This window comes from Podarcis liolepis (assembly GCF_965112155.1).
Source record: "Podarcis liolepis genome assembly, chromosome: 15".
In the NCBI taxonomy this organism is placed as follows: domain Eukaryota; kingdom Metazoa; phylum Chordata; class Lepidosauria; order Squamata; family Lacertidae; genus Podarcis; species Podarcis liolepis.
Genome location: NC_139566.1, coordinates 22,297,030 through 22,322,196, shown reverse-complemented (window position 1 = coordinate 22,322,196; position 25,167 = coordinate 22,297,030). Strand labels below are relative to the sequence as shown.

Sequence of the window (25,167 nt, the reverse complement as noted above, 5' to 3'; positions counted from 1 at the left end):
CTCGATGATAGTGCGAAAATGAGATACAAAACAAGGGGGCATGGGGAAAGGTGTGGGGGTGTAGCTGCTCACCCCCCCCCCCAATTTGAGTAGCTTAGGGATAAAAAGGAAATATCCAAGCAAATGTTAAAGATGCGGCATAAACACTTAATCGTCGGTGGAGGTGGACACACACAAACACAAAGGGGTACCAGGTGGAGGAAGAGTGGTGGCCGCCACAGGGAGATAGTTGAAGACATTGCGTTGGTGCTCCAAACATCCCTGCAGAAGAGATCAACTCTTGTTTCCATTATGCAGGTGGGGTAATTGAAGCTTTGAGAGGTCGTGGCTTACCAAATGAGGCTGGATTCTGAGATTTGTTGTGGACAAATCCAGACCATAAGAAGCCCAGAGCAGCCCTCCTAGCTCAGACCAAAGGACTATTTAGTCCAGCATCTTGGTCACTTGCAGTGGCCAACCAGGTGTCCCAATGGGAAGCCCACAAGCAGATGGTGAGGGTGGGGGAAAAGTTCTCTCCCACTGCTGAAGACCAGCAGCTGGTCTTCAGAAGCATACTGGCTTGGTCAGGGAAGGTAGAATGCAGCCATTGTGGCTGTTGTTGTTTAGTCATTTAGTCGTGTCTGACTCTTCATGACCCCATGGACCAGAGCACGCCAGGCACTCCTGTCTTCCACTGCCTCCCGCAGTTTGGTCAAACTCATGTTCATAGCTTTGAGAACACTATCCAACCATCTCGTCCTCTGTCGTCCCCTTCTCCTTGTGCCCTCAATCTTTCCCAACAACGGGGTCTTTTCCAGGGATTCTTCTCTTCTCATGAGGTGGCCAAAGTACTGGAGCCTCAGCTTTACGTTCTGTCCTTCCAGTGAGCATTCAAGGCTGATTTCCTTCAGAATGGATGGGTTTGATCTTCTTGCAGTCCATGGGACTCTCAAGAGTCTCCTCCAGCACCATAATTCAAAAGCATCAATTCTTCGGCGATCAGCCTACTTTATGGTCCAGCTCTCACTTCCATACATCACTACTGGGAAAACCATAGCTTTAGCTATATGGACCTTTGTCAGCAAGGTGATGTATCTGCTTTTTAAGATGCTGTCTAGGTCTGTCTTGGCTGTCATCACTACCTCTTGTGGAAGTGAGTTCCATAGTTCAACTACGCAGTGTGTGACAAACTTGCTTTCGTCTATCCTGAATCTCCTAACATTCAGCTTCTTCAGGTCAAATTCAAAGCTGACCTTATTCATGTCTATCATCTACAACATCCTCCTCAATCATCCACATCTATAATTATCCATAGATTTTGAAGTTTCTTTGTCTATCTAATTCCTATGCATTCAGACAACTCATAATGATATTGTAACAAAATTTGGCGTGATGGTTCCTGAGACTGAGGAACAGGTTATCCTCTATGTTCGGCTACAAATTGGACGCCATTTTGAAGCAAGATGGCAAACCCGAACCTTTCAAAACTCCAATGCTTTTAACAAAATTTGGCAGGATTGTATGCCATACCCAACAACCTTAGAATGAAAATAGGTGTCATTGTCTCCCTGGCATTAAGAAGTAGGGCTGGGCGATACTGGTTTTCAATATCGCAATATATCATCAGCTAAACATCATGATATACCAATAGATCGCAGTGTCTGAAATAAGGATGGAGCTATGTAGAGGCATTATTTGGCTTCACGGTTTCTCCCACATTGTGATTTTTGCATAGCATGCACACATCATGATTTGCAATATATTGCCAGGTCAAACATTATGAAACCCATATCATGATATGGACTTGAAACCAGTTTTGGACGACACATCATGATTTGCAATATATTGCCATGTCAAAAAATATGAAACAGATATCAAGATATGAACTTCAAAACAGTTTTGGAAGATATATCGCCCAGCCCTATTAAGAAGCTATACAAATAATTATCCACGTATAAATCTCGGTGTTTTTTGGTTTCTAAGAATTCTTGCGCAATGCCAGGAAGTACTGTCAGCTAGCATATATAAAATAGATACGGAAAAAGATTTAATCTTCTCCTTGATATGCTTGTTTTATTCATACAGGAAGTTTTTGTTTACATAAAGGAAAGAAGATTTTATCTCCTACCTGTAGCCGAAACACAGGACAACCCAGTAAATGCTTAGGGACGAGAACATAAATAAATACATGCAGAAGAGGTAGGAAAATCGGACTGGTCTTTCTCTACAAGAGGGCTAGCCAATACAATGGCAGCTTCAAGGTCCCATCAGCCTCAGCCAGCATGGCCAACAGTCAAGGATGATTAGAGTTGCAGTCCCACATCCAGAGAGCAGCATGCTGACACTCATTCTCCGTATAGCCATGTAGACATGGTTCTAGTCCTCAGGGAACCATAGGTAAAATTGCAGTCTACAAAGAGGGGAATTTTTAAGGGGTAGAAAGACCATACATAGCAGCTTATGAGGGTGGGTGTCTCCTACAGCATTGGTTCCCAAGTGCTGGTCCACAAACCACAGGGGGTCCGTGGCACCATTCACGTAACATAACAAAAACTACCACAGAGAGATCAAAATTTTGAAAAGTAGTGGGTCCATGGCTCGGATTTTGAAAAACAGGGGGCCCACAGAACTTTAGCCCATTAGGAACCACTGTCCCACAGGGTTCCTTACTCATCTCAGATAAATATATGGAGCTGGGTGTTACCTTGGTGTAGGAGGTTAAATGCAAGTACAGTGGTACCTCTGGTTAAGTACTTCATTCATTCCAGAGGTCTGTTCTTAACCTAAATAAAAAAAAATCCTTCCTGTAGCACCTTAAAGACCAACTAAGTTAGTTCTTGGTATAAGCTTTCGTGTGCATGCACACTTCTTCAGATACACTGAAACAGAAGTTGCCAGATCCTTCTATATAGTGAGAAGGTGGGGAGGGGTATTACTCAGAAGGGTGGTGGGAATTGGAGATTGGCAGATAGCTGAGATGAGCCTGTTAGCATGCACACGAAAACTTATACCAAGAACTAACTTAGTTGGTCTTTAAGGTGCTACAGGAAGGAATTTTTTTTATTTTGACTATGGCAGACCAACACGGCTACCTATCTGTAACTGTTCTTAACCTGAAACTGTTCTTAACCTGAAGCACCACTTTAGCTAATGGGGCCTCCCACTGCTGCCACGCCGCCGGAACACGATTTCTGTTCTCATCCTGAAGCAAAGTTCTTAACCTGAAGCACTATTTCTGGGTTAGCGGAGTCTGTAACCTGAAGCGTCTGTAACCTGAAGCGTATGTAACCTGAGATACTACTGTAAAATACAACAGCACCTGATTTCTCAAGCCTTCCCTGCAACCTGCCATGAAATTTTGGAGTAACCAGTTGTGTAGCTAAGAGGGGGTGGGGGGAAATTTGAAGGGAGAAGCACAACACAAGGCACTCAATCCCATCAGCTTCCCAGGTTAAAGGTACTCAGGATGGGGAGGAAGCAAAATAAATAAATAAATCCCCCCACCCCCTTTTAAACAGCCAAAGCTGCTCCTTCAAGAAAGAAAAAAAGAAAGAAAGAAAAAAAAACATCCATTTGGCAGGGAGGCCGTGTGCACCTTCCCCACCCAGCCCCTGCTAGGCTCCACTGGAACAGACACGATGCAGTCCTGCGTGACAGCACGAAATTAATACCATTTTGGGGAAAGCTGGCAGTGAATAATGAGAGTCTGAAATACCTTGTTTCCTCCGTTTGCCTCTTTTAACCCTTGCACTGCTGCAGCTCTCTAGCAGGGCCACGGCATGAACACCGCCAAGTTTGGGAAATTTGTGGGGAGCACCGGAGACGGTCCCAGGTTGTTGTTGGGAGTTGAGTGCGAGAATGGGGGTCATTGGGCAAGATGCTCTCTACCTGTGGGTCCCTTCTCCTTCCGAATGAACCTACCCTCTCTTCCTTCTGTTATCTCCACTGCCTTCTCACCTGCCCACTGCCTATGGACCCAACCAGCACACCTTCCGCAGAGAAAAGACGATGAGCAAATGAACGATGTCGCAGTGTTTTTAGTTTAGAGAAAAGGAGAGCCAAGAGGCAACGTGACAGAAGTTGATAAAATTCTGCAATGCGTAGAGAAAGTGGACAAAGTTTTTCTCCTTTTCTCATGACACTAGAACTCCTAGACATCCAATGAAGATCAGTAATGTCATCTGCGGATTTGTGCGATGCTCCCCAGGCTGGTGACTGGGAGTGGCCGTCGTGACCATATTACACTGGTCATGAAAGACCTACATTGGCTCCCAGGACGTTTCCGAGCACAATTCAAAGTGTTGGTGCTGACCTTTAAAACCCTCAACGGCCTCAGTCCTGTATACCTGAAGGAGTGTCTCCACCCCCACCGTTCAGCCCAGACACTGAGGTCCAGCTCCGAGGGCCTTAATAATAATAATAAAAAATTTTATTTATATCCCGCCCTCCCCAGCCGAAGCCGCCCGCTCAGGGCGGCTAACAACAATCAAAATAATCCAACATTCTAAAAACATTTATTATAAAATTAATTAATATCAAATTAAAATCAAATTGATGGCAACCATTAAGCAAAATTCTGTGCAGATTGCCAGAGGAGGGGGTCAGGCTGCGCCCTGACCAAAGGCCTGGTGGAACAGCTCTGTCTTGCAGGCCCTGCGGAAAGATGTCAGGTCCCACAGGGCCCTAGTCTCTTGTGACAGAGCGTTCCACCAGATTGGAGCCGCGGCCGAGAAAGCCCTGGCTCTAGTTGAGGCCAGCCTAACCTCTCTGTGGCCTGGGATCTTCAGGATGTTTTCATTTGCAGACCGTAAATTTCTCTGTGGGACATACCAGGCGGTTCCCTCACTGTGAGAAGCAAAGTTACAGGGAACCAGGCAGAGGGCCTTCTTGGTAGTGGTGCCCGCCCTGTAGAACGCCCTCCCATCAGATGTTAAGGAAATAAACAACTATCTGACTTTTAAAAGACATCTGAAGGCAGCCCTGTTTAGGGAAGTTTTTAATGTTTAATGATGTATTGTGTTTTTAACATTCGGTTGGGAGCCGCCCTGAGTGGATGGGGAAACCCAGCCAGATGGGTGGGGTATAAATATATTATTATTAATTATTATTATTATTATTATTATTATTATTATTATTATTATTATTATACTAACTGGCAGCAGCTCCCTGGACTCTCAGGCAGGAGTTCTTCCTATCCCTAACCTAGGAGATGCCTGGAGCTGTATGCAAAGCAGAAGATTCAGGGAGGATAAAAAAAGGGACTTTTTCATGCAGCTCTTAGTTAAAACTATGGAACTCGCTTCTGCAGGAGGCAGCGACGGCCGCCAACTTAGATGGATTTAAAAGAGGATTGGACAAATTCATGGAGGAGAGGGGTTATCAGTGGACATGATGGCTGTCCTCTGCCTCCGTGGTCGAAAGCAGTGATGCACCTGAAAAAAGGTTGCTGCAAACTGCAGGAGGGGAGAGGGCTCTTGTGTCAGGTCCTGTTTTGCAGGTTTCTCACGGGCATCTGGTTGGCCACTGTGAGAACAGGGTGTGGGTCTACATGGGCCCACTGGCCTAATCCAGAACCCTCTTCTTACTTTCTTCGACCGCCCTTCCTTCGCCTTCCCTTGCTGATTGGGAACCTGACTGCCAGCCTACCTTTGACAACATCACCTGCCTCTGATTCTTTTGACTTTGGTCTGTCCGTGCCAGAATGGGACCAGCTGGTGCCAGCTGTCTCAGACCTTGGCTGAAGAGACAGACACACACACACACACACACACCACAAATATATATTAGGCATTTTAAGAACTCAGCCACCGTCTACCTGCATTTGCACCTAAAACTACCAGGGAGAGTTTTCAATTCTGCTGCCAGCTAGAAAAATCCTTTGCCCACTGCCATTTCGATTGCAGTCACCGCAGGAGGAGAAAAACTACTTCTGAGAAGTGTTCATTTCAGTGTGCGTGTGTTTTGCAGGAGGGAAACGAAGCCACTGCTGAGTTTTGTTTAGATGCTCTTCTGGAATATATATCTTTGCTCTAAAGCCCAGAGTGAAGGAGCTGCCTGGCACAAACAACTGACAGCAAGACTCCTTGTTCTCTGGAGCGAGGCTGTTATCTGTGGGTCTGGGCTCCTCTGTGCATGGAACAAAAAAGAGAAGGGGGAAAAAACTAGCTGGCAGCCAGTGCACTCAGACCAGGTTTGGCGTTATATGCTGAAACTGCCTTGCCCCTGTGAGCAGCCTAGCTGCTGAATTCTGCACCAGCTGAAGTTTCCAAACTGTCCCCACATATCTCGCATTGCGGCAATCTAACCCAGAGGTTAGGCTATCCCTGTTCAGAAAGGGGTGCAGCTGGGTCACAGAGGCTACCTGAGCCTCAAGCGACAGAGATGGATCCAGTAGTAGCCCCAAGTTACGGACCGGCTCTTCAGAGGGTGTGCAACCGCATTAAGAGCAGCCCAGACACTGAGATCCAGCTCCAAGGGCCTTCTAGCGGTTCCCTCACTGCGAGAAGTGAGGTTACAGGGAACCAGGCAGTGAGGGCCTTCTCGGTAGTGGCACCCGCCCTGTGGAACATCCATCCATCAGATGTCAAGGAGATAAGTAACTATACAAGCTTTAGAGGACATCTGAAGGCAGCCCTGTATCGGGAAGTTTTTAATGTTTAAAGTTTTACAGTGGTACCTCAGGTTACATATGCTTCAGGTTACAGACTCTGCTAACTCAGAAACAGTGCTTCAGGTTAAGAACTTTGCTTCAGGATGAGAACAGAAATCGTGCTCCGGCGGCACGGCAGCAGCAGGAGGCCCCATTAGCTAAAGTGGTGCTTCAGGTTAAGAACAGTTTTAGGTTACGAACGGACCTCCGGAACGAATTAAGTACTTGACCCGAGGTACGACTGGAAGCCACCCAGAGTGGCAACCCAATCAGATGGGCAGGATGCGAATAATAAAATTATTAATATTATTATTAAGAGCAGGCAACGTCTCAGACACCTGGTGAAGGGAACTGCCCACTAACAGTGCCTCAGCCTTTTCTGGATTGAGCTTCACTTTATTGGCTCTCATCCAGTCCATTAACTAGGCCAGTCCAGCACACCGACTTCCACACCTGCAGATGTCAACATAACCTTGAGGCTGGACTACTGCATACCCTCCAATATTCCTCCGATGAAAATAGGGACGTCCCATTACATAATGATGATTTTACTATTTATATCCCCCACATCTTACTGGAAAATAGGGACACTTGGAGGGTCTGCTACTGCAATGGGCTGCCCTCGGGCCTGGTTCGGAAGCTGCAGCTGATACAGAACGTGGTGGCCAGACAGCTGATGGGGCACATAGCTGACCCCATGGCCAAAATATTTGCACGGGCTGCCCATCTACCACCAATACAGATTCAAGGTCTTGTGTTACTACAAAGCCTGAACAACTTAGGTCCAGGGTACCTTAGGGATCGGCTTAACCCTTACATGTCACCTCAGTCACTGAGATTATTGGCAGTCCTGTGGAATACTCTGCCAACAGTGTTTCTGCTTTAGTCTTTAAACTCCTGCTGAAAGCTTTTCTATCGCCAAGCTTATATGCACGGGCAATTCAGAAAACATCTGCATGTAACAGTTACTCGATATCTGATTTTAAATGTTTACATGGTTTTTCATGGTATAGATATATACCTCTGTCATAATCGCTTTGATTTCTTTTCTGATGAACAGCGATCTTCAAGCATTTTAATAAATAAATAACAATAAACATGTCGATGTTTTAAGCAAAATAATATTGGTCTAAGCTACGGCTACCTAAACCGCCAAACACAGCTGAGCAATTATTTGTTTAAGATACTTAGATGCTGTCCAATGACAAAAGATCTCTGGGTGTACTTCAGCAGAAGTTAAGAACACAATTAGGTAACAAAAGACATAGACCATAGAATCAAAATGCAGCATGAAAGCCAGCAATCACAGACTGCATGCGCAGAGCTTAATAACAGTCAAAGGCAGAGGTTTTCATAAGAGTCAGAAATTCCCCAAATCCTTAAAACTCCAAATAAGCAAATAAAAGCAGAATAAATTACCAGTTGATATTACCTGGAGCTACGCGCAAGCAAAAGAAAACCTGGTTCCCCACCCCCATACCAACAGAAACCCAGGATAATGGGAGTGAGATTCCAAGTGTCTCTGTGGCTAGGTCCCATACAAAATTCGCACATGCTCTCATCATGAAATCACATGAGAATATAGCTTCTATCAAGCCAGACCACTGATCCATCTAAGTTAGCAGTGTCTACACTGATGGGAAATGGCGCTGCAAGGTTTCATCCTCTCCCAAGTTTTCAGGTTCCTAATCAAAGGGGTGGTTTCCAGGCACATTGAGCTGAACATGGGTAGCATTGTCCTGCAGACCTACAAGCTCAATGTGCAAAGTTTCAAGGGGGGAGGGTGTGGCATGCAGAAGGGTCCCTGAGAATCACATACAGCTCCATCCATTTAGAGTCCTTGCTCTAGGAGTCACCCACGTTTTAGGTCAATGGGCACAGTTGGATTTTTGAGGTCGTACCACGGGGGTGCCACCCACTCTGGTCATTTCTCTCACTCGCTCCAATACACACACACGGACCCCACCCCTCGAGACAGAAAAGAGAGAGAAAGCACCCACACAATTCACTTTTGTATGGATCTGAGCAAGAGCCTCACCCGGAAGAGTTAACCTGAGCCTTGAAAAGCACATAGAGCTGAAAGTTGAAGCGAGAAAGAACGCCATTCTTCCACCTTCCTCCTTCAACGCTCTGCATTTTCCAAGTTTTGCTCTATTGTATTTCGAACCAATTATCTTTCCCCTCCCTTTATGTTGTTTGTATGCTGATAAATGATTTCCCTCCACCCACCCCCCCACCCCACGTAAAAATGCTCTGGGCCTATAATAAACCATTTAAAGCACCTGGTGATGCTCCTTTGTTCTTTAAATCAGGTCAGAGCACTTGTCAATCAAGCCGGGCATTGATAATTCTGACTGGCAGTGGCTCTCCAGAGTTTCAGGCAGAGAAGGGTCTTTTCCTGTCACCTGGTACCTGATCCTTTCCCCCTGAAGATGCCAAGAACTGAACTGGGGTCTACGTGCAGAGAAAGTGCTCTGACACTGAACTATGACCGCCCCCACCCTAGTGGCTTTCCTCCCTGGCTCCTAAAATAACCTCCTATCCCAAGGACTACCTTTTCCTACTTCATTCATTTCTCTCCATGCTATACCTGCACTAGAATCGCAGTTCTAAACGTGGGATGGGGACTGAATGAAGCTTCTGCTCCTGCCAACTTTGCTCTCTTGCTTTTGACTGTCCCTTACTCAATGGGGGAGGGAAAGGCACTCTGCACATGCTCAGAGGAGCCTTTTTTTGCACGCCGGGAACCTAGTCAGACTAATGGGTGGTTAGCCGAGGGAGTAAGCAAGGAAGCAGCTCCTACCCCCCTGGTTCTTCTAAAATGGGACACTGACCAAGCGCTCTTTAACCCCTTGTTCCCCAATCCCAATGTTTCTCTCCCCCCCCCCACACACACTGCAAGATTACTGCTAACTCCTGTCCACAAGCAGATACACAAAGCAAAAAAAGGGATGGGTATATGCCACTGTCATGCAAAAGGGAAGGACTCCACCGATGCCCCACTCGGCTCATTGCGCCTGGGAGCCTTCTCCCCCATCTTTCAGAGCAGGCAGAGCAGTCAAAGGGCAAAGCAGCCATCACCAGTCCTCCGGCCCTCACTTAGTTCAAAATGCAGCAGTCATTGCAAAAGAGACAGAAATAGTCACCCGCTAGGAAATACAGGAGAGAGATTTGACACCAGTCCTGAATTTTCCTGGGTTTCACATCTGCTGAGACAAGAAGGGGTGCTGGTCTTTGTATTCTGGCATGTACTCAGAAGGTCCCCGAACAAAATCCAAATCAAAACCAAACCATTGGGTAAATTCTAAGTCTTTACACACTGTCAGCACAGGAACAACAACCCAAAACTGAAAAAATAAATAAAAATGTTCTGGAGGGTGAGAAAACGGCACATGCGTTTTTTGGGTCCACCGAGATGCTCTGAGCCATGCTTGTGGCTTCTGAGAAAGGTACAGTGGTGCCCCGCAAGACGAATGTCTCGCAAGATGGAAAACTCGCTAGACAAAAGAGTTTTCCGTTTTGGAGGTGCTTCGCAAAACGAATCTCCTATGGGCTTGCTTCGCAAGACGACAATGTCATGCGAGTTCCTGCTGGTTTTTTCCCCTCCCCCCCTTTTTCTAAGCCACTAAGCCGCTTATCAGCTGATCCGATCAGCAGATAAACCACTAAAAGCCGCTAATAGCGCTAATCCGCTAATCCGTCAATGGGCTTGCTTCGCAAGATGAAAAAAACGCTAGACAAAGAGAATCACAGAACGGATTCTTTTCGTCTTGCGAGGCACCACTGTACAAAGGCGAGGGGCACCCTTTTCGCTCCGAGCTGGGAAGCGAAATCCTCTGTGCGTTTTGTGCTCCCTCTCCCTCTGCCATCTTGCACACCCCACCCCACCCCGCTAATTTGTAAGCTTGCAAATCCTGGTGGGGAAACGAGCGTTTCCTCCAGCTCAAACAGAAGGGAAAAAATAGCAAGTGCCCACAGAGGAGAGGAAATGTCTCTCCAGCCATTCCCATCATCAATGCAGGGGGGAGCATCCCTGGCCCAGGCCAAGAACCATTTCTGAGGATGCAGGTTAAGGCAACAGACGCCGGCTTCCACACACACACACGAGAACCTTGGTTTCTCCCACCTCCACCTGACCAGAGCCTTTAACCTCCACTGGCAGCTATCATTGCCTAGCAAGGAGCCTTCCAGGGAGAGCTTGAGCTCTCCTCTCCAGCAAAGGCTAAGAGTGCCCCCTGGCGGTCCGGCAAAGGAAGAGCAGTTGGTACCCACACAACTCTTTGATTCACAGGGGTGTAAAAAGCATAGAACCACAGTGATACCAGGGTTCCCCGTTAAAGGGGTCTTGGGGGGAGGCATTGGCCATACGCCAAGAGGTTGTCATTGCTCTCCCCTCCAATGGCGGCAAGACGGGGGGCGGGCTCTCTGCTTGAACATACGTTCTCCAGAGCCAGCCCAATCCCCACACATTCTGGATAACCCTGATGTCTCCCAGATCCCCAGCTGGGGACTGGGGAGGATAAACACCCAATGCCTAAGCCAAGGTCTCCCTACACCTGAAACTTAATAAAGTTGTGGCCAATTTTAATCCCATAGCATGTTGTCTTGAGTCAGTATTCCGCTCGGGGATCGCCTGGGGTTGGAGGGACTCTGCCTGTCCACGCAATGACTGCTCCCATGTCAAATGGGGGGCACCTTTTGCGTGGTCACATGCGGCCCCCCGGATCCCAGTGCGGCTCCTGGTAGTTCGGGCTGGCTTCATCCTCCCCAGGCTGGATACCTGGAGGTCTCTGCTTACCCCAATCGCCCAATCCTGCCTGGGGAGGCGTTGCCAGGGGATTGACCAGGTAAGGGGACAGGCTTGTTAAGAGTAGGGAGGGGCCCTACAAAGGTCATCCAGTCAAACCCCCTTGCAATGCAGGAATCACAACCCGAGGCAGCTGGTGTGCACTGGAACTGGTGGGGCAGGAGGCAGGGAGGTGGACCCAGAAGCAATGGCCGATGGCAGAGCCATCTAATGTTAGCTTTGTCTCCATCCTCCTCTCTGCTCAGTTCTAGAAGGGCATAATCGAGGGGAGGAAGATGCCCCAAATTAGGCCAATGGGTCCATCTCTCTCAATATTGTCAACACTGATCGGCAGCAGCTCCCAAGGACATCAAATGGGTGGCAGGGAGGGGGGGCCTCTCTTTTCCAACCCAACAATGGGGTCTCTTCCAGACTGTTGTAAGGGAAAGACAGAAACCAGGGGGTGCAGAGGTGGAACGGCGTATCATTGAAGAGATCGTGGCAGGTAGGAACCCTGAACAAGAGTACTTGATTCCATAACACGCAGTGGTAGATCACACCCACCCCAACACCCTGTTAAAGGCAACCCCTCTTTGTTTTCAGCCAGTTCATCTTGGCTAACGAAAGCCACAGCTCGTGCCCTTTGCTAGTCCAGGGAGCCGCAGAAGCCAGTGAAATAACACAGACGGGAGTCCGGAGAAAGGAAAGACGATCGTGATAGAACTGTACTGAGCCAACTGAACAAGAACAGCATATAACTTGAGGGGGAAATAAGAAGACAGGGGTGTAAGTCTGTCTCACTCCGGGCCTTGTTCATAGCAGGAATACATTCAACGAAATGTATAAAGACAAAACTCCCTCAGAACGATGCAGCCAATCAGAGCACACTATGTGAGGATCATGCCGCAGTGATTAGTTGCTAAGCAACACCTGCCCTTGCCCCACTCTGGGCTAGTTGATTTTAACACAAACAGAATTAACCAATCCCAACAGTTGCACTTCCAAGACACAGGACATTGAATGTGGCTACAAGAAATACCTCCTTACCTGAAAAGCTCTCTGATTTCTTTCACGGTTGCCTGGAAGGGGATATTACGCACTAAGATCTTGGAGCTCTTTTGCTTCTTGCCGCTTTGCTTCTTCCGGGCCGAGACCGCAGCTGACCTGGTGGATCAAAAGAGACAGGGGTGAGCTCATCCCTCCATCACCCCCAGGATCTGCCTCCGCCCCAACTAACAGGAGTTTTTGTCAATGTCGGCACTGCTAAGTTTCCTCGGGGTGCAAGAATGTACAGCTTTGCTCCAGACCAAGATCACCACCCTGGGGTGAAATGGCAGCATAGATGCCAAAGCCAGCTGGCAAAAGATGCCCAACTCCACATGTCCATCAAATAGGAGAATCCATTGAAAAGTTTCGGCTCTTGGGAACTCCTGACGTGGATGGTGGCGGCTGCCGGAACCTCAACTGCCCCCAAACGCAAAAAGCTTACTGGACTTGCACCTTTCAAGTTCGTATAAAAATATGTGGAGTTATAATAGTAGTAATAATAATGATGATGATTAATAATAATAATAAATTATTTATACTCCATCCATCTGACTGGGTTTCCCCAGCTACTCTGGGCAGCTCCCAACCGAATGTTAAAAAAAATATACAGCATTAAACATTAAAAACTTCCCTAAACAGAGCTACCTTCAGATGTCTTTTAAAAGTAAGCTAGTTGCTTATTTCCTTGACATCTGATGGGAGGACATTCCACACGGAGGGTGCCACTACCGAGAAGGCCCTCTGCCTGGTTCCCTGTAACCTCACTTCTTGCAGGGAGAGAATTGCCAGGAGGCCCTTGGAGCTGGACCTCATTGTCCGGCTGAACGATGGGGGTGGAGACGCTCCTTCAGGTATACTGGGCCGAGGCCATTTAGGGCTTTAAAGGTCAGCAACAACACTTTGAATTGTGCTCAGAAATGTCCTGGGAGCCAATGTAGGTCTTTCAGGACTGGTATTACATGGTCTTGGTGGCCACTCCCAGTCACCAGTCTAGCTGCCACATTCTGGATTAGTTGTAGTTCTGAGTCACCTTCAAAGGTAGCCCCACGTACAGAGTATTGCAGTAGTCCAAGCGGGAGATAACTAGAGTATGCACCATTCTGGCAAGTTCAGAACTAGCTGAAAAAGCAACATAAATGGCCTGCAAGACCTGGAAAAAAAACATGCTGTTTGGTGGGGTTTTATCTCATATACAACAAATGCACACACAGACAGGACTCCCTCTCCATTGTGCAACGTGAAATTAAGTCTCTCCCGGATACACTGCACTGCTGAGGGGTTTTTTTGCACCTCTGTTATGTTTATTGTATTGATTTGTTCAATTTACTTCAATAAAATTGGGTTGGTTTGTTCTTGTTCTTAAAGCAGGAGCTTTAGTTTGGGCAAGGCTAGGAGCAGGTTTCGATTCCTGCACTTCAGGGGGTTGGTCTGGATGACCCCTGTGGTCCCTTTTCCAACTCGACAATTCTAGGTACAACTCCCAAGTCAGGAACTTACTTGACAGCTCTTTCGGAGATCTTCACTTCCAGCTGATGACCGTCCACAGAGCAACCCTGTAAGAAAGCAAAGACTGCTAAGGGGGGAATGCAAGAGACCTCCAAGTATAAGACACCCAAAGCCGCCTTATATCTAGAATCAGACCACTGGTCCATCTAGTTCAGTATTGTCTACACTGACTGGCAGTGGCCCTCCAGGGTTTCAAGGCAAGGGCCCTATTTGGAGAGGCCAGGGATTGAACCTGGGACTTTCTGCATGCAAGGCAGATGATCTACCACTGCACTATGGCCCTTCTCCAACTTAGGAAGCAGACTTACGCCAGGTCAGACCATTTGTCCATCTACTCCAATACTGCCTACTCTGACTGGCAGCAGCTCTCTCAGGCAGAGAAGGGTCCTTTCTTGCCGCCTGGTCCCTTTTAAACTGGAGGGGCCAAGAATTGAACTCAGGACCTTCAGCACACCAAGCATGCACTCTTAACAAGCTACAGTCCCCACTCTCTGCATGTGGAAGAGAAGAGGCGTTTGGCCATTACCTGTAGCTGTTTGAGGGCTTTCTGAGCATGCTCTGGTTTCTTGTATTCCACAAACCCAAACCCCATGGAAAGGAGCACTCCTGGAAAAGAAGGGCAAAAGGTGTTGGGGGCGCTGGAGGGGAGAGAAAACATTACCTACCAGTTTTAGAGGGACAGAAATATCGGAAGCTGTCTAGGCGAGAGACCACGGTCACATGATGACTGGTTTTTGCTGATAGGGCAGAAAGCAGGGAGGCCAACAGTAGGTGGCGCCAGAGGCAACGGCAGGCTAAGCCAACTAATTCTTGGTTTGTTCCCATCCTCCTGCTTGCTCAGTTCCACAACGGCAAAACAGAGAGGAGGAAGTTGACAGCAGGGTCCATCCCATGGGGTGGTTTTTACGTAAAGAGGCAGGCAGGTGGGGCAGTGCCCCACTCGCTCCAACAGACCAACCTCCTCTGCACTGGCCCAACGAGCTGAAACTTTGCTGGTGGTGCTGCCACTGGGGTTGGCATTGAGCCATGACAGGGTGGGATGGGAACAAACCAAGAATTAGTTGGCTTAGCCTGCCATTGCCTCTGGCGCCACCTACTGTTGGCCTCCCTGCTTTCTGCCCTTTCTGCGATGCCCTCCCTGGCGAGGTGCATCTATCTCCCTCATTGTTGACTTTCAGGAAGAATCTCAAAAACATCCCTGTTTACCGAGGCATTTGGCAGCTAAAATATCTTGTTCCTGGCAACCCTGTGGACCAGTGTCTTTATAACGCTTTTAACCGTTTCTAGATTTTTAATTTTACCTCAAGGAATGTTTCATTCTTGGTTTGTTTGCTGCCCTGGGCTCCTTCAGGATGAAGGGCCATATACACACTGAAATGCTAATAATAAGCATCATCATTGTTTATATTTTTATACAGTCGTACTTCGGAAGTCAAACTTGTGAGTCAAACATTTTGGCTCCCGAATGCCACAGACCCAGAAGTGAGTGTTCCGGTTTGTGAACGTTCTTTGGAACCCAAACGTCTGACGCAGGTTCTGATTGGCTGCAGGAGCTTCCTGCAACCAACTGAAAGCCGTGCCTTGGTTTCCGAACGTTTTGGAAGTCGAACGGACTTCCAGTACGGATTCCGTTTGACTTCCAAGGTATGACTGTATTGTTGTTTTATGTTTTTATATTGATGCAAACTGCTGTAACAGGAATCTTATAACACAATGATATTTTATTTATAATTTTAGGGGGGAATACATAAGTCAGTACTTGCTGGTACCAAATAATGTTGACTTTTTCTGCTGCTCATGGCATCCATCCTGCTATAGCAACCCTTTGACCAAGATTTGAGTTCCAGCACCTGTTTTTTTCACCACAAAAAGGGGGGGGGAAACGCACCCTAGAGCAGTTTTTGCCAACCTGGACTACAGCTGCCACCAGCCCCTCCCAGCACAGCCATTTTGTACCTCACCTCCCACTAGGTCCCAGCCAACGTAGCCATTTTGGACTACAACTCCCACCAGTCCCACCTAGCTCATCTTTGCTAGGGGGGTGATGGGAGTTGTAGTTCAAAGCACACAGAGGGTGACCGGTTTGGCACAGGCTGCCCTAGAGGGTGACAGAATACCAAGGGCTAATTAATCGGACAGGAGGACGTACCAGCTTTATCTTTCTTCTTTGAGATGGCGCAACTCTTCACAGCTCCCACCTTGGAAAAAACCTGGAAGGAAAAAGTTGTGTGCTTCTTAGTTTAACCCCAGAAAAGGGGAAAAATAACAACAATTTGCAAGCCACCCAGAAACAAATGCTAAACTTGCGCCACATACCAGTACATTTCTGGAAGCGGCTTTTACTTCACGTAAAAAAAAGCTCGGATATAACGCAGATGTCAAGGGGAATTGGGGTTGCTTGTGTGTAAACCTCTAGCTGTTCCAAACTGCTTAGGGGCGGTTGTGTCTTTCCCTGACTGAGCAGCCTTGCCGCTGCTGCTCAGTCGCTAGCAGAATCCGTGAGTGGGCGTCTCCTAAATTTCCTCCAGCATAAGAATTCCTTAACGGACAACCTTCGCCTCGCCTCTCTGCGCGGAAGCCTTCTGCGCAGAGTGGGCGTGCCTAGTGGTGGTCCTCCATCCTCCTCATTGACTTCACTGGAAGAGTCTCGGAGCCTCACCTCCGAGATGCTCTCTCCCTCTCCCTTCTTCCTGGTGTCACCTGGAATTCCTTCCCCAGATGACGTTCTCTCTCTACCCTTACTCGTTCCCTCTCCTGCAGAATCTGGAAGCCTCGCCTCCACCCTCTGCTCTGATGTCAGTTCCCTGACAGCAGACAACTAACAGTTAGTAAAACTGCAGATGAACAGAACACTGTCGTGTGAATGCAAAATAAAAGTTGAAGTTCCTGCCTTCGGCCAGAGGCCCGGGGAATAAACACAATGCACTCAGCCATTAGACACGCACCTCTTGTAGAGTCTCCTCTTTGGTGACAAAGTTGAGGTTCTTTATGAAGAGTGTGCACCCAGGAATGCTTTCCTCCTCTTCTTCATCCTCCTCCTCCTCCTCTATTTCGGCTTCCACTGGCTGCGTCTGAGCTCCTTGGCTTCCACAATCACCTGCAAAATATCAGGCAGGTTCACAGCCATCGCCACCTAGCAGCCAGTCACTCAGATTTAGCTTGGATTCCCCGCCCCCCTCCTAAAAAGAGGGGACATTATAACAAGCTTGCAACCTGGGGGCTAGTCAGCATTGCAGTTTTCCCACTTTTTAAGGGACTCAAAACAGGCAGGTTGCACAACTGAGCATTGACACTCCTGAATGTTAAAGAGGATTCCGGACAGGAAAAGAAAGTACTTCCTTCACATGCCACAATTGTGGAATTTGTTCTCATGTGATGTTGTGACAGCCACCGGCTTGGATGGCTTTGAAAGAGGATCAGACACATTTGCGGAGGGTAAGACTAGACAGGGTGCTACCAGACAGGGGTGGCAGTGTTCTGCCTCCACTGTCGGAGGAAGCATTTATTTATTTTATTTGTTTCATAAAATTCACGTGCCGCTTGATTTGTGAAAAGAAAATGCTCAAAGCGGTTTGCAAGAGGAAGAAAAAAAATTGAAATTTTCAGTTGTTTTTAAAACTAAAACCTGGAAAAAAATTAAAATCAAGGATAAGTGGATTAAAACACATGTAGCTACATGTCTGGATAGGTTCATCTAAACAAAAACATTTTAAGCGGGTGCAAAAAAAGAGCACAGGGAAGGCGCCAGCCTGATTTCAAGAGGCAGGGAGTTCCAAAGGGTAGGTGAAATACTGATTTCTTACGAATGTGGAATGGGTGTCATGTTGCACCTGGTACAATGCCAGCTCTTCAGACAGAAGAGATCCCAAAGGTAAACTGCCCCCAAGTTGTTAAGGGCTTTATATACTAATAGTAATACCTTGAACTTGGCCCAGTAGCAAACTGGAAACCAGGGCAGGTCTGTAATATGCTGACAGTGTCTCACTCCTGTCAGCAATTGTACACTAACTGCAGCTTCCAGATCAAGTACAAGGAAAACCCCACATAAGTTTTGGAGCGAGGTGGAGAAGCACACTGGGGGCAAGGGGAACACGACAAAACCCTTCTTCCTCTACACCAGCCATATTTGGCCTTCAGTCCTCCAGATATTTCTGAATTACACTTCCCAGCTGGACTATGCTGGCCAGAGACAACGTCTGGGGGGCGTGAGGCTGAAGAAGCCCGCTCTACACACTTATGACCTGACGCATCCAGGCTGAACATTTGCAGAGCGCTTCTCTCTGTGTGTCTAGCCCCAAACAGGGGGACCTCAGACCCAGCTCCCCCCCAACCATGCGAGATATTTCAAAATGCAGTCAAACCAACGATTCATGTCTTGCTAGTTAGGCACACGGCAGGAGCTGACGCTCACAGAGTTTTCTTGCAAGTTTGCTAGAGAGAGACTTTGTGAAAGACACTCTCACCGTGCCCTGACAGTGGGAGGGCATAGCTATACGTAGTTTCCTACCTGCCTGGGCACAATCTCTTTCTCGTCTCTTTCTACCAAGCCAGAAACATGAAAACATCTGTGTAATGGGAATTGGGGTTGCTTGTGCGTAAACTGCAAACTGCTCCAAGCTGGTTGTATAGCTAAACCTTTCCCTGGTTTGACAGCCCTTACAACGCGACTGTCTCAGTCACTGGCAGAATCCGTCAGTGGGCATTTCCTAAACTTCTTACAACATAAAATTTCCTTGACTCCAAGTCTCCTCCTAGATTCTCTGTGCGGAAGCTTTCTGCGCAGCGTAGGCGTGCCAAGCGGAGGTCCTGTGCTCTCTCCGCTGATCTCACTGGAAGAGTCTCGGAGCCTTCCCTCCGCAGTACTCTCAGCCTCCCCTTTCTTCCTGGTGTCCCCTGGATTTCCTTCCCCAGCGGAAGCTCTCTCTCTCTCCTTGCTGGTTCCCTCCCCTGCATCATTGGGGAGCCTTACCTCTCCTCTTGCCTCTGATGTCAGTTCCCTGACAATCTGCATTGGAGTTCAGGCTCCATCTCAAACAAGACTAAAGAATGTTTTTGCAAACGAATTGCCGTTTTTAGGCTGCCTGAACAAAGCGGTTCTTATTCTTCAACAAATAGTCAGTAAATGTTATTTTCCCCTTTTACAAGACTGTTTATGTCAATATTGTTTTGTGGGGAAGAAAAGGGGGGGGGAATACCAGGAGAATCCAGTCTGCCTTAAGGCATCCTGGATTATTTAAAACTAAAAGGCTAAAACCATCCTATCTAAGCTTCCTTTTAATCTGCAAAAGGGTTGCCACTCTGCTGAACTCGCAAACGTGAGGAAGGAACGATAATATCTAATAAATATATCCACTCCTAGAATCTATTCAAATCCCAACAGGAAATTTGTCCCTGAACTTTGATACTGCTTGAATGATGAAGGGTATGCAGCTATGTAGAAACAAGCCTACTGCACAAACGAGGGGGTGGGGTTTCATTTGTTGCTCCACCCACTTTTGACTCTGGCCCCGCCCACTGCTGGAATGTGGCCCCCCAGAAGGTCTCCCAGAAGGAAATGCGGCCCTCAGTCTGGGAGAAAAAAAAAGAGCCCCCCTCCCCTTTGTTTAAAGCCAGGCAAAAATTCCTATTACAGGCCTTTTCTAAAGGGGGGGGACACACAACCCTAGAGAGGCAGCGAATTAGCAAACATAGACATTCACTTTGTTGATTCTCTGGAAAAGAAACCAGATTAGAGCTGTGGGGAATGAAGACACCCCCCCTTTCCCCCCGATCTACCGTTTCCACAATAATAATAAAACGAAGTCAGCCTCACGGAGCTCTTTTGTAATCAGACGGAGGAATTTACTGCCACTTTCCCCCTGGGTGCCAGAGGCTGGCAGCGGAGACCCTTATCGGCCGCGAGCAGATTTCTGAGGGCCGCAGTGCTAAAAGCCCTTTATCTAGAGGTGAGGGTCCTGGCTGTGGGAAAGGGGGAATTTGCTTGCCGGGGCTGGCGTGCAGAAAGGACGTGTGGCTTTGCCTCCGTGCCTCCCTTCTCCTTTGGGAAGGAGTACATACAAGCAGGAGATGGTGGGTTTTTTTAAAAATGTTTTTAAAATTAGTGGAGGGGAGCAAAACGCAAGTTGATAAATGAAAACAGAGGAGGGTTGTGTTGCCGAAATCAGGGCATCTGTAGCAGGGCTGGGAATTAAAAACATAAGAAGGAAGAGATCCCTGCTGGAGCAAGCCAGTAGCCCAACTGGTCCAGAATCCTGTTCCTGGACTTGTGGGAAACCTGCAAGCAGGATTCAAGAACAAGAGAAGGATCCTGTGGCTTCTAGCAACTGGTATTCAGAAGCATTGCTGCCTCAGACTGTGGAGGCAGAGCTTCGCCATCATGGCTGGCAGCCCTTTCCTCCACGAATTTGTCTAATCCTCTTTCTCAAGCCATCCAAGCTGGCACATCCTGTGGCAGGGAGTTCCACAGTTTAATTACCGTATTTTTCGCGCTATAAGACGCACCAGATCACAAGACGCACCTAGTTTTTGGAGGAGGAAAACAAGAAAAAAAAATATTCTGAATCTCAGAAGCCAGAACAGCAAGAGGGATCGCTGCGCAGTGAAAGCAGCCATCCCTCTTGCTGTTCTGGCTTCTGGGATAGCTGCGCAGCCTGCATTCGCTCCATAAGACGCACACACATTTCCCCTTACTTTTTAGGAGGGGAAAAGTGAGTCTTCTAGAGCAAAAAATACGGTATGTGCTGCATGAAGAAGTACTTTTAACACACAAACAGGGCCTGCCAACCACAGATTTGCTCCTCCTTCTGCCCTCTCTGGCAGTCACCCAGGAGGTGATCAATGAGTCTTGGTTGTACCTGACCAAACTCTTTTCAGCAAAGCTGCACCGAAAATAATGGGCCTAAGTTAGGCCCTATTGGCAGCATTTTTAAATTTCATTGATTAAATTTCTTCACTGCCCTTCATCCGAGGATCACAGGGCAGTTTTCGTATAAAAACATAAAAATACGTAACATAGTAACAAACAAAAACGAAACCCCCCCAACCCACAAATTTAAAAGGCTATAGGTATGCCTGTGAGGAGAGGAATACAGTGGTGCCTCGCAAGACGAAATTAATTCGTTCCGCAAGTCTCTTCGTCTTGCGATGCACGGTTTCCCATAGGAATGCATTGAAAATCAATTAATGCGTTCCTAGGGAAACCGCCTTCAGACCAGGTCCGGGGACAGTCTGTCCCCGGACCTCTTCTGAAGGCGGGGGGGGGGGGACAAGGGCTTTTCTTCCCACCCCCAGCATTTTAAAAAACCCCGGGACAGCGGAGGACTTCTCCGCTGTCCGGGCGATCTTAAAATGCTGGCGGGCGGCATTTTAAAATCGCCCCGGACAGCGGAGGACTTCTCCGCTGTCCGGGGCGATTTAAAAGCCCCTGGGAAGGCAGGCAGGGGGGACAAAGACTTTTGCCCCCCGCCAGCCTTCAGAAGAGGTCCTGGACCTCTTCTGAAGGCGGGCGGGGGGCAAAAGTCTTTGCTCCCCCCCCCCGCCTGCCTTCAAAAGGTGTCCCCGCGGCGGCGGGAGGTGTCCCCTGCCCCCCGCCCGGCTTCAGAGCACCGGGAGAAGCCATCTCCCCGCAGCCCCTTGCTGCAAAAGACGTCCGGGGGAAGCGAGGAAGAAGCGCTTCGCTTCCCGCTGCCCCCGGACCTCTTTTGAAGCAAGGGGCTGGGGGGAGATAGCGATCTCCCTGCAGCCCCTTGCTGCAAAAGACGTCCGGGGGAAGCGGGGAAGAAGCGCTTCGCTTCCCGCTGCCCCCGGACCTCTTCTGAAGCAAGGGGCTGGGGGGAGATAGCGATCTCTGATCGGATAAGCTGATAAGCGGATTAGCGGCTTAGAAAAAGGGGGGGGGGAGGAAAAAAACCAGCAGGAACTCGCAAGACATTGTCATCTTGCGAAGCAAGCCCATAGGAAATTCGTTTTGCGAAGCATCTCCAAAACGGAAAACTCTTTCGTCTAGCGAGTTTTCCGTCTTGCGAGGCATCCGTCTTGCGGGGCACCACTGTACATGGGGGGGTCTTATAGACGGAAAAATACGGTAATTGGGCCTGGCGCCTAATGATATGTAATGAAGGCGTCACACGAGTCTCCCTGGGGAGCCCGTTCTTGTGTTGCCCCTTTTCAGTCTTCCACACGAAGAAGGGCCTCAGATGATGACTGCATTACATGTACATTCATTTAAAGCTGCAGGATTGGACCCTGAGGAGCTTGGGCAAAGCATCTTTGAGAATTCCCTCTCCCTCTCTAGGAGGAGAGTGCTGCAGGATTCCAGCCTGCAATTTCTTCAGGAGGGAAAAGATGACCGGCCACAGAGCAAGTGGGAAGTGGGGGTCTGGAGGCAAACCATTTTAAAAACAAAAAAACCACCCACACATACATTAAAAACAGACAGTGCATACCAGTTCCAGGCTGTCCATCGCCTTCCTTCTTGCCTTCTGGAATCTCAGGTTCTCTCTTTGCAGGGCCAGAGAAGACACCCATAGGTGCCCATTCTAGGTACAGGGGGATATTCTTGAACTGAGTGGTGGGGAGAAAAATATCAGCGTTTGTAAAAAAGAAAAGGTTCTGACCTCCTTTTTACTCCTTTGCCTAGTCCTCAGACCTTGGTTGGCACAAAAGAGCCTTTGAGAAAGAGTATTCTTGCAGAGTATTGCTGCGTTTATTCTTAAAAAGTCTTCTTCTCCAACCACGACCGACAGCTTTTACACACACACACCAAATACAACCAGCTTTCTATCATCCAACCAACCCACACCCAACACTAACATTGACCACTCTATATATACAGGTACAATTTGGTGAAAAGTTGCATGAGTCATTGTAGGCCACTGACTCATGCTGACTTAGTTCTTTTAGCATTAAAGAAACAGCGGCCAATTTTTAGCCGTGACAAAAAAAGTGCCATTAGTGCAAACAGCAGAAAGGAGAAGCCGCTGCTTTAAACTTCCTAGCATCCGGGCTTGTAAATTGTTATTTCAGTTTCTATTTTCGTACACCCCACCTTTCCTCCAAAAAGCTCAACATGGCACACTCTTCCCCATATTTCTCTCACAACAACCCTGTGAGGTAGGTTAGGCGGTGAGGCGGTGGCTGCTACCCAAGGTCACCCAGTGAGCTTAATGGACAATTGGGGGGGGGGGTCTGAACCCTGGTCTCCCAGATCCTAGTCCTACACACTTAACCACTGCACCTCACTGGCTCAGATTCATCCCAAAGGTTATTATTTTTTCACTGTTAATTTTTCTTGTAATCTAACCCACTCCATCTCCCATCTAAGAATTCTCAGACAATGGTGTGTGTTTTCCAGAGAGCCAGTGTGGTGTAGTCTCATAATCTGGGGAACCAGGTTTGTGTCTCCACTCTTCCACATGCAGCTGCTGGGTGACCTTGGGCCAGGCACACTTCTTTGAAGTCTCTCAGCCCCACTCACCTCACAGAGTGTTTGTTGTGGGGGAGGAAAAGAAAGGAGATTGTTAGCCGCTTTGAGACTCCTGAAGGGGAGTGAAAGGCAGGATATCAAATCCAAACTCTTCTCTTCTTCTTCTTCCAGGACAAATGTCTACGTAGATGCTCTCAGAAGCCAATCCCAAAGGGATATTAATGGATATCATCAGCAATGTCTAGGCAACACGATGACCATGTACATACGCAATAGACAATCTTTATAGAATTCCTTCAAACCATAACAAGTACAAAATGAAATCTTTAGTCTCAAAGTCTCTCATTATTACATGAAAACCGTTCCACGGCGTTTGATAATTTCATTTACATACATTCATTCGATATAAGATGGGTTTATGAAGCAATTCTATATCCGCCCACCACGCTGACGAAGAATTCTACGAAACAGTAGTCAATATCCGGAATCACTGTTCAGTGTTGGACATCGTATTTGCTGAATATACAAAGCTTCACAGCTTGTCTTTCATCGTACAAAGTCTGGTACCTTGCTTCATTTAAAGATTTTCAGAGACTTTGGGACCAAAGATTTCATTTTGTACTTGTTATGGTTTGAAGGAATTCTATAAAGATTGTCTATTGCATATGTATGTGGTTATCGCGTTGCTTAGACATTGCTGACGTTCTCTTTGCAACACAGGGGTTTGTCCAGTTAATGGATATAACAGATATAAATAAGTAAGCAAACAGAATTAAATTAAATGTAGTCAGGAAGGAGTTAAAAGTCAGAGCTCCACAGAAATAGCCCTGCGGGCGCATAGAGTTCCATGAGGCTAATTGGGAGGTGGGCAGCCATCTTGGCTGAGTCCAAGCTATGCACGTTTATTCATTTATTGACTCACACCTTTTTCTACAAGGAGGAAAAGGCGGTATGCATGGTTCTCAAAACACACACATCCCGGCCCTCCTCATTTCATCTGCAAACAACAGCCCTGTGAAGTAGGCTAGGCTGAGAGGCGGGGACTGTGGTCCAAGGGTCACCCACCGTGGGCTTCATGGCTGAGCAGGGGATCTGAACTGTGCTCTCCCAGGGTCTAGGCCAGCACTCTAACCACTACACCGCACATCCTCACCTTTGAGTAAGCCAATTTCGTGAACGCCCGCTTAGCTTCGGTGGGCTCCAGGAACTCCACAATGGCCGTCACCCCTCCTTCGGGGAGCAGCACCCGGCCAAGGCTGCCGTGGGCCCCAAAGGCCTTCTCTATTTCGGCCACCTCTGTTCCAGCAGGCAGGTTCTTCACCAGAATCACGGTCTTGCTCCGCTCGCCGGCAGCCTGGAGGAAGAAGAGGGAAGATCGTGACTGTCCTACGAAGGAAGCTTTTGCAACGCTTGGGACTTCTTAGGCTGCAGGAAAGGCAAGTTAAGAGGCAACACAACAGAAGTTTACAAAAGCAGATAGACAAAAGTTTTCTTCCCTCTCTCATTAAGCCAGTGCTCGTGGATGTCCTATGAAACTAAATGTTGTAAGATTTATGTAGTAAGGTTAAAGCTTACTGGGAAATGATATACAATGAATTGAAAAGGATGTCCAAAATAACTTTTATATAAAAAACAGAAGCTTTTCTTTTGGGAATTATAGGGACAGAACTATCTAAACTGTATAGAAATTTATTTATGTTGCTACAGCAGCAAGAATGTTACTTGACCCAAAGTGGAAAGAGGCAGAAGTCCCAGAAAAGAAAGAATGGATACAAA

General features: G+C 47.7%; 1 protein-coding gene across 2 annotated transcripts in view; it reads right to left on the bottom strand.

The window, feature by feature from the left end:
- RBM19 (RNA binding motif protein 19) overlaps nt 1-25,167 on the bottom strand; it is a 104,246-nt gene that overhangs the window by 61,227 nt on the left and 17,852 nt on the right. The window contains exons 15-21 of one of the 2 annotated variants that reach the window (XM_083478525.1): nt 24,545-24,745; nt 22,412-22,529; nt 16,913-17,064; nt 16,117-16,177; nt 14,494-14,573; nt 13,959-14,014; nt 12,462-12,578 (exon numbers count right to left, since the gene is read on the bottom strand). In XM_083478525.1, the coding sequence (XP_083334651.1) occupies nt 12,462-12,578; nt 13,959-14,014; nt 14,494-14,573; nt 16,117-16,177; nt 16,913-17,064; nt 22,412-22,529; nt 24,545-24,745 (785 nt within the window). Of the gene's footprint in view, nt 1-12,461; nt 12,579-13,958; nt 14,015-14,493; nt 14,574-16,116; nt 16,178-16,910; nt 17,065-22,411; nt 22,530-24,544; nt 24,746-25,167 lie in introns of those variants that run through there. The other variant, XR_014519828.1, reaches the window with a different exon arrangement.